We start from the raw sequence: 8,741 nt of genomic DNA on the forward strand, positions 1-8,741 counted from the left end.
AGCGGGTGGGAGCTGTCACATTGCCCGGTGGCCACGGGGGATGCCGGCTGCAGATGCAGGGAGGCTCTGGGGCAGGAATCAAGCACAGCTCACGGCATCTCTTCTCTTCCCTCCTCCGGTGGGAGCATCTGTCCCACGAACATCGGCACTGGAAGTGTCCCTCCCGGGAGCATCGGTCCCAGGAGCGCTGGTAGGCGTCAGGGAAGCGGGGGGGGGGGATCCCAGGAGGGGCTGCAGGCCGTGCTGCTCACGCCCACTGGGAGAACAATGCAGTTTAAGTACAGCTTTTTGTCGGCGGTGCGGGGGGGGGGGTGGGGGGGGAACAGTGCAGCCCAGCCGTTCCCCCCCGCAGCGCCGTGGCCGGCAGTGCTGCAGCTCCCCCCGCGGGCGGCGGGGGCCGGGCCGCGCGGCACGTGCCGAGCAGCGTGTCCCCACGCGTGCCGCTTGGGGGGGGGGGGCGCGGCGGCGGGAGAGCCCCCCCCAGCCCCCCCCCCCCCGAGCCCAGCGGAGCCGGGCGGCGGAGGGAGCGCGGCCGCGGAGAGCGCGGACTCCGCCCCCCCCCACACCACCCCCCCGCTGGAGGCGGGCGCGGACGGCCCCACGCAGCCCCGCGCCGGTCCCGCAGCACCATCTCCCGGCCGCCGCGCCTCGGTGCCGGGGGGGAGGCGGGTCCGGTTCCCGCTGCCCAGCGCTCCAGGCACTGGTCCCTGTCCCGCCCGTCCCAGAGAAGAGGGCGGCAGGCAGTGCCGGGACTGCGAGTCCTGCCTTTATTTGTCCTCACGGAGCCCGGCAGCGCTGGGACGACACGGGGCGGGGGGGGGACGGGGGGGGGGGGGGGGGGGGGACCCGACACGGGGTGGGGGCCCCGGTGGCCAGGCCGACACGGGGGCTGCTGCCCTTGTCCCAAGCTTCCACAGCACCAGCACCCACTGGGCCCAGCTCCAGCGCGGGCGGCCCAGCTGGGTGCTACCGCAGCCACCCTGGGCGCATGGCTGGACTGCCCTCTGCCACGGTGGTCCCACACCAGTAGCCTGCACTCTGGGCCCAGTAGCCCCAGTGGTCAGGCAGACTAGGCTCTGCCCCAGGGCCTCCCCGCAAGCAGCCATGCTGTGCTGCACCGCAGTGGCTGCACCAGGCTCTGCCAGGGGGTCAGCACAAGAGCAGCGGTGCCACGCTCTGCCGCAACACCCCAGGTGGGCGATGGGACCAGGCCCTGCGCTGCATCCCCATGCAGGCAGCTGAGCTTTGCTCAGCCGTGGCAGCCCTGGGCAGGCGGGCAGACCAGGCACCGCTGTGGCATCCCCATGGGGGTGGCTGTGCTATGGTCCACTGCAGCATCACCTAATTTGCAGCGAGGCCAGATGCTAGATTTCCTTCCCAGCTGGAGAAGGGATGGAGGAGACGGTGGCTGGCCCCGATCTGTGCTTCTGTCGGAGGCAGTGCCCTGCGCCCTCACAGCCTTTCCTGCTCCGAGATGCGGCTCTCCTTGCCATCTTCCTGGGCCACGGGCTGGCCCCCAAGCAGGGTCTCCTGCACAGGGAAGACTTCCTCCCCCACCTCCATGGGCTGCTGAGCCTCCAGGATCTCTCCAGGCTTCCTGGCCTGTATCTGCACAGGGGCAGGGGTCAGAGGCAGGCAGCTACACCTCCCACCTCTGTGGCCTCGTCTTTCCACAGGCTCCTGCTACACTCCTGTGCAGGGCAGGGCCTCACCCTGTGCGGGTCCCTCCTGTCACAGCATTTGACAGCAACATTCCAGGGTCGCCCCAGCCCTTGTCCTGTCCCAGCCAGGCAGCCCTAGGACAGCCCCCACCCCTCCTGCCCTGCAGAGCCACAGCCCCTGCTCTGTTGCTCTCTGCTGCTGGCACATCCCCAGCTGTGCCCAGGAGGGATGCCAACCCGCTGCTGGAGGAAGGCTCCGGGTCAACTTACCTGCTTGTGCACCCGTCGCCTGGGATCTAGATGGAAAGAGGGACAGAGAAGGCAGCAGTCAGGGGGGAGCGCTCCTGCCCTGCAGGGAGCTCTCAGGGGTCAGAGCCGGGACTGGTGCTGCTGCACCACAGGTCCTGCAGCTCCCGTTGTGCCTGCTGCCACTGCCAGGCTGGAGAGGCTGGGGGCCACGGCGGGGGAGCCGGGCTGGACCCACAGGGCACCAGCACTTTCCTCCAAGAGCTGGCCCACCTTGGGCCGCAGCAGTGCAAACATGCCTGCTTCCGAGGACAGAGCCCACTGACACGGCAGGGCAACAGGCTCGAGGAGCCGTGCCCTGGTGGTGCCCCCAGAAAGGCTGCCCCACTCCCAGCAGAGCTACCGCTGTCCTCCCTGCTTGGATACTCAGCCCCGTATGGTCCCTCTGGTCAAGGCATCGCTTCTTGTGTCCCAGCCCCTTACCTGCGTGGACCAGGCAGTAGATGCAGATGCCCAAGAGGCACGTGACGACCGCGGCCGTGATGGGGATCAGCACCGACAGGAAGGAGAGCCTGCCCGATTCTGCCGAGGGAGATGGGGTCAGTGAGGCACCCGCGTGACACTCCCACCAAGACACCGAGTGCCCCGAGCCACCCCTGCTCCAGACCCAGTCCTGTGGGGATCCCTCACAGGGACAGAGAGGAGCAGGAAGGCATCATGCCAGCGGTGCGGTCAGACTCTCCCAAAAACTCCCGCGGGCCAGGCCAGCTCCTCCGAGTGCTGGAGGAGCCAGAGCACCAGGAGAGATCTCTGCTCTGCACTGGCCCAGCCCAGGGCACCAGGCACTTACCGCAGATCACATCCGAGGTGTTCGTCCCTTTCTCCTTCACCACCAGCCCCTTTTCCTCACAGCTGCAGGGAAGAACAAGACCATGTAACCACAGCAGCAGCCTGAGCACACAGAAAGCCCCTGAACAGGAATGGCCAGGGCTGGGCAGCCACCAGAGCTGCATGAGCAAGCATCCTGCACTGAGCCTGCTGGGCTCTGGAGGGGCGAGTGGCCAGGGCCAACGCTGGGGCCTGTGCTGCATGACAGGGACGCTGGGTTCATAGCAGGGCCCCACCCCGGGGTCCTGGTCTGGAGTTGCTGAAACTGGTAGAGATGGGGACAAATGTGGGGACAAGGCACAGGAGGGAGCAGATATTTGACCCTTCCTGGTCAGGGAGACCCTGGGGCTTTGGCACTGCAGCTATTGCAGAACAGCTTGGAGATGACTCGATGACAGGCTACAAGTGGCTCCGTGGGGAGGTAATTTCTGGGCACAGATAAAAGCAAAGTGAAATCCAGTGGCTGGCAGCTGAAGCAAGACTAATTCAGCCTGGAAATAAGGCTCACATTTCTACCAGGGAGTGCAATTAACCCTCAAGCAGCTTTCTAAAGACAGGAACTACCTGCCAGCCCATGGCATCCTCAAAGCCAGACTCCCCACGGAGAGGGCTGGTGCCTTGGCTGATGACTACAGCCAAGGAGTGTGCTGGGAGGGAAAGCCTGGACAGGGCATAGGGGGGTCCCTGTAGCCCCTCATCCCTTGCTCCCCAGTGCAGACGACAGCATGGACGTCCCTGGAGGGGCCAGCACTCTGCACACATGCTGAGGGACAGTCACAAGTGCCTGGATGTCTGCCTCAAGCTCAGCCACACTGCCCTGGACCTCACCGCCCTCCCAGCTCTGCTCCTCTCACTCCTGCCCTACGCCAGCCTGATGCTGTGTCCCTCAGAGACCATCCCAGCCGCCTGGTCCCCAAAGTCCCTAAGGAGGCTGGCAGCAGAGGACGTGCTCACAGGGACTGGGCACAGCTGGGGACGGGTGAAGGATGTGGTCAGCACTCGGACAATACCTTGTCCAGGGATGGCATGGCTCAGTTTTAGAGGAGACATTGGAGAAGGTGCCTTCTGCACAGGGCTCGCAGGGAGATGACATCCGCACCATGGCCTTGGCTGGAGAGGAGCAGAGGTTGCAGGAAGGTCAGTATGGGCTGTGGGAGGTGAGCGGCACTCCCTGTGGCAATGCTGCCAGGCACAGCGGCAGGCACAGCTCTCCCGAAGCACTGCTAGGGACACCTTGCTGAGGGAGCCCCCTTTCCCCAGAGACCTGACATTAAATGCTGCCAGGCCATCAGTCCCGCTGCGAGGGAGGAGCTGGTCAGACTCACCTTCCACAAAGCCGAAGCCGTGCTGGCAGGGCTGGTTCTCCACACAGGTCTGGCAGCTGGTGTCAGAGCAGTGCATGCCGGCCTGGCACTGGCACACCGTGTTGTGTGTTGCATTTCCTTGCCTCTTCACAATGAGGCCAGCATCTGGGCAAAGGGAGCACAGATGAAGTGAGACACTGGGTGGGCAAGCCTGGGGGGACACCAGCCCCTGCAGCCCCCACAGGCCAGGGCCAGTGAGCACTTACTGTCTTCACAGATATCGTGGGGGGCACAGTGCCTCTCCTTGGTCCAGCTCTGCTGATAGTGTCCGCTCTCACAGTGGGCACAGAGGGAGTCTTCTGTGCCATTGCATTCAGAGACCAGCTTTTGCCCTGCAATAGAGGCTGGTGAGGAGGGGGCAAGGCGGCTTTCCCCCTCTCCAGGCAGCAGCTCTGCCAGCAGGACAAGGAAGCACTGGCAGCTGTGGATGCCACGGCCACCGCAGCATGCTGCTCAGTAGCCTGATGCCGCTCTAGCAGCCAGGGCTGCAGGGGCCAGCTCGCCTGTTGGCTGTGCATGCTGCATGGGGCCAGGTAGGGAGGGGTGCTGGGGCAGGAGAGCGGGGTGGGAAGGCATTCACTGCCTCCAGCACTCCAAGGACTGGGAAACAATCTGGCAGTGACAGCAGGAGCTGGCAAATACCATCATGATTTGGTAGTGCCAGCACTCTCCCCACAAGCTGCCTGTGCCGTGGGGTCCTGCAGCTGCAGGAACACAGACAGTCCCAAGAGAGCTGTGGCAGATTTGGTGACATCCAGGGGGTCTCCCAGGGCGCCCATGAGGTCCCCAGTTGCTCTAGCACTGAGGTGACACAGGGAGGTGAAGCTGTCAGCACTGCTGGCAACAGGGTGGAGGGGTTCGGTCACACTGAGCTGGGCTCGCTCCACTGTGGCCAGGCAGTGGGTCCTGGCACAGCCAGGCCTTGGGGTCCCCAGGAAGGGGAAGGGGTCTCCATACCTGGCGGACACCGGTTACAGCACTTGCCCTTGTGTTCATACTGCTTATCAAAGCATCTTATGGTGTCACCAGGCTCCCAGCACTGGAAGAAACAAAACCTGTGAATTCATGCTGCTCCCCAGCACTCCAGCACTGCCTCGCTTCTGCAAGCACATGTGTGCTAACCTGTGCACCAACCCACATCCCAAGGTGAGGGCTTCCTCTCACCACTCTTCCCATGCCTGCACTAACCACAGACCGCAGCAGAGCTGCCTACGCTGCCTGATGCCACCCATCCTCTCTTTGAAGTGGGGTGGCAGTGATTCCGGTAGGGTGGCCCCACATTTCCCCAGATTTCCTACCAGATAGTGATCACACATTGCCCTGTGCCCCTGCGCCTGCCAACAGGGCTGCAGTGTTAACCGAGCCCAGGGCACTGCCAGCCCCTTCCCAAGGCTGATACACTGGCCCTGAGGGGCAGGAAAGCCCCGGGCAGGTATGTCATCCATGAAAAGTCAGCCAGGGCCCTTCCTTGCTCCTTCTAGCAGGGGGCTGTGTGCATAGGGAAGGGTGGAGAAGAAGCAGGGAACCAGATCTTGGGCCAGTCCGGGTGCAGGGCACCCACAGCACTGCACCCTCGCGCAGAGCAACCCCACGCTGCCCATCTCCAGTAGCCTGGCAGCCGTTGGCAGACCCGCCTGAGCCTGGCTGTCCCAGGGAGCGGGATGGGGGCTCCAGGGAGCGGGATGGGGGCTCCGGCAGAGCCCTGGAACAAGATGACCATGGGGCTGTGGGCCGGCAGGTGAGGTAGGGCTGGGCAGGAGCTGGGGGCCGGGCGCTACCGACCCCCGCGGGGCCCCTCGGGCAAGCCCTGGCTCGACGGGGCCGCGGGGATGCCCGACCCAGCAGAGGGGAACCGGCCCCGCCGTCAGGGAACGGGCCCCGCTGTCACACCGGTCCGACACCGAGCAGAAAGGGAAGTGAAAGGGGCGCGGGCAGGCCTCTCCCTGCACCCCCCGGGGCTGGGGAGACCCGGGCTGGGGGGACCCCGGCCGTGCCCGCGGAGCCCCGGGGCTCCACGCTGCCCGTCCCTGCCCGCGGGGACCCGCGCCCCGTCGCCGCCCTGGCGCAGGGCTGGGCTGCGGACCCCGGCGAGCCCCGCTCCACGGGAGGAAAGCGAAAGCGAGGGCGGGCAGGGGGGGCCGCGGGCAGAGCCCTGCCTGCCCGCTGCCCTCTCCTCCTCCCCACGAACACGCCCGCGCTCCCGGGGGGGGGTCCCAGGGGAGGCCGGACCCGGGGAGCTCGGCACGGCTCGGGCTGCGCCGGGCGGCAGCGCTGCCGGGGCTTCCTCCGCTGCCGGCCCGGACACGGACACGGCTGTGGGCCTCCCGCCGGGGACGGGGGACGGGCGAGAGCGGCCGGACCGTGCCCCTTCCCGGAAAGCCCGGCGGCTGCGGGCCGGGACTCCGCCCGAGGGTAGGGAGTGAGGAAGGAAGGGAAGGAAGGGAAGGAAGGGAAGGAAGGGAAGGAAGGGAAGGAAGGGAAGGAAGGGAAGGAAGGGAAGGAAGGGAAGGAAGGAGCGCCCGCGCCCCAGCCCCACTCACGCCCAGCAGAGCCGCGCCGAGGAGCCCCACCAGCCCGAGCCGCTTCATGGCGCTGAGCCCCTCGCCGCGGCCGCCCGCCCTATAACGCCTCGGCCCGTTCTCCGCCCAGGAAGGGGGCGTTGGGCCGCCCCCGGGGCTTCCCCGCGCCGCGCGGGGTCCGGGGAGCCCCGCCAGCACCCGGCCGGGGTGGGGTTGGGGGGGGGCGGGCAGGCAGGCAGTTCCCCGCCGGCCCTTCCGCATCCTGGACCCCCGCTGCCCCCCCCCAGCCCCGCGGTGCCAGCCCGCCGGCCGCCGTGCCCTCAGCCCGGCCGGCGGGGAAGTGCTGCCGCAGCCCGGGTGCCAGCCCGGCCCGCCCGCGATGCTCGGCCGGGGGCAGCGCGGCGCCCGCCTCGGCCTCTCCTGCCGCCATCCCGGCGGGGGAGCAGCCGTCCCTGCTGGGACCCCCGGGTGCCCCCCCCCCCGCCTGCCGCCCGGGGTGTCGGCAGAGCCGCTGGGTCTGGGGGGTCCCTGCGGTGTGGCTCTGTGTGGCTGTCTTGCTGCCGCTGGAGGTGGGAAGCTGTCTCCAGCCAGCCCCGTGGAGCCGCTGTCTTGCCTGTGCCTTCCCGGGGGTGAACGAGGTGCAGGCAGGGGCAGGAGTCAGATGTGGGCCACGGTGAGAGGAAAGCGTTTGTTCTGGCCCTGGCAGCTCACTCCTGAGGCAGAAGTTCGAGGTTTCACTTCCATTTTCCCAACGGTAACTCAGAGCCATGGCCCTGCAGAGCCCCTCATCACTGCCCGCAGGCCCTGGCCTCTGTTCGGACTCCCCACAAATACGTCAGCCCAGAAACGGGAAGGGGCAAAAGCGCTGGAGGCCTGGCTGTGGCTCTGGCCGGCCACCGGCTTCTGGCTCAGTTCCCTTGGAGGAGTCCCCGAGCTGTCCCCGGGGAAGTTCCAGGCTCCCCTGCCCACTCTGGAGACTTTCCCTGGACTCCCCTTTCCCTCACGGTGTGCAGCCGGGCAGAGGCAGTGGCTTCTCAGCATCCCTCGGTGCCCCACCCACACGCCGCGCCGCCGCCGCCACGCCGTGCCCGTGCCACGGTGATACCTGCGTGGCCGCACCGCAGCAACAGCCTTCCGGGCCACAGTCACTGCCCCAGCCCCGGCTTGGAGGCTGCCAGCCACGCGCCGCCGGCCGCCTGTGGCCTTCGCCAGGTCGCTCCGGCTCCCGCGCAGCGGCCGGTGGGAGGGGAGGGCAGCGTGCTTCCCCGAGGGCAACGGCAGGGCGGGCAGCGGCGGGAACCGCGTGCTCTGGATTCCCCAGCCTGCCGTCACTTCCCAAAACTGACTCATTGGAGAGAGCGAAGGGTCCCAGGGGAGTCTCGAGGGCAGAGAGAGGAGGCAAAGGTGGGGAGGGGATTTCTGGGCCCGGCTCCCGCGGGCCCGGCCTGGGAAGTCCCCGCAGCCCTGGGGAACCGGGCCGCGCAGGAGGAACGCATTTGCGGCTCTGGGCTGCGAGCGCGCCCCGCTCCCGGCCCCGAGCGGCGCGGGGGCGGCGGGGCCCGGTGCTCCCCGCCCGGCAGGAGCTTGCTGAGGCGGGGGGGCCGCGGCGGGAGCCCCCGGTCCGCGCAGCCAGCCCAGGTCCCGGTGCCCGCACAGCGGGGCAGGCCCCCGCGGCTGGGGGCGGCAGCCCGGGGCCCCGCTCACGGTGGGCAGGGCCTGGCCCGCAGCCGCGGAGCCCGAGCCTTGCGCTGGGCAGCGGCGGGTGGGGGGGGGGGGGGTACGACGGCAACGGCGGAGGCCCGCGCGCCCCGATCCCGATCCCGGCCCCGGCCACCGCGCCCCGTCCCGCCCCTCCCCGCCTCGCGCGGGGCCTGGTGGCGCCACCCGGCGGCCGCGGCCGGCCGCCCTCGGCGGGACTACAATCCCAGCCTGCCTTGCGGCTTGCGGGGCATGCCGGGAGCCAGGCAGGGCGCGCAGCCCAGCGCGCCGGACCCTTGCCTCGGCAGGCATGGCGGCTGGCGGTACGTCAGCGCGTCGCGCCGTAAAGCGTGAGGCGTTGCCGT

The 8,741-nt window shown here is 68.3% G+C and overlaps 1 protein-coding gene across 2 annotated transcripts; it reads right to left on the reverse strand.

The window, feature by feature from the left end:
• Nucleotides 1–846: 846 nt before the first annotated feature.
• Nucleotides 847–6,811, reverse strand: CD40 (CD40 molecule). Of its 2 annotated transcripts, none has more exons than XM_052782597.1 (9): nucleotides 6,700–6,811; nucleotides 5,117–5,198; nucleotides 4,366–4,491; nucleotides 4,121–4,264; nucleotides 3,806–3,905; nucleotides 2,758–2,819; nucleotides 2,391–2,489; nucleotides 1,932–1,957; nucleotides 847–1,608 (listed from the first exon to the last, which is right to left on the reverse strand). In XM_052782597.1, exons 1-9 carry the CDS (start codon nucleotides 6,745–6,747, stop codon nucleotides 1,453–1,455), a joined length of 843 nt encoding a protein of 280 aa, XP_052638557.1. In that variant the 5' UTR covers nucleotides 6,748–6,811; the 3' UTR covers nucleotides 847–1,452. The 2 variants fall into 2 exon arrangements, with proteins under 2 accessions (XP_052638557.1, XP_052638567.1); XM_052782607.1 differs by having other exon boundaries at nucleotides 847–1,602; nucleotides 6,700–6,810.
• Nucleotides 6,812–8,741: the final 1,930 nt, after the last annotated feature.

The sequence above is a fragment of the Harpia harpyja genome, chromosome 1, assembly GCF_026419915.1.
Source record: "Harpia harpyja isolate bHarHar1 chromosome 1, bHarHar1 primary haplotype, whole genome shotgun sequence".
NCBI classification, from domain to species: domain Eukaryota; kingdom Metazoa; phylum Chordata; class Aves; order Accipitriformes; family Accipitridae; genus Harpia; species Harpia harpyja.

Coding starts and splice junctions, on each gene's coding strand:
- CD40 (XM_052782597.1), bottom strand. CDS start 6,747: ATGAAGCGGCTCGGGCTGGTGGGGCTCCTCGGCGCGGCTCTGCTGGGC. Junction 4,492..5,116: donor CTGTAACCGGTGTCCGCCAG/GTATGGAGACCC, acceptor CCTCTATTGCAG/GGCAAAAGCTGGTCTCTGAA. Junction 3,906..4,120: donor CGGCTTCGGCTTTGTGGAAG/GTGAGTCTGACC, acceptor GCTCCTCTCCAG/CCAAGGCCATGGTGCGGATG.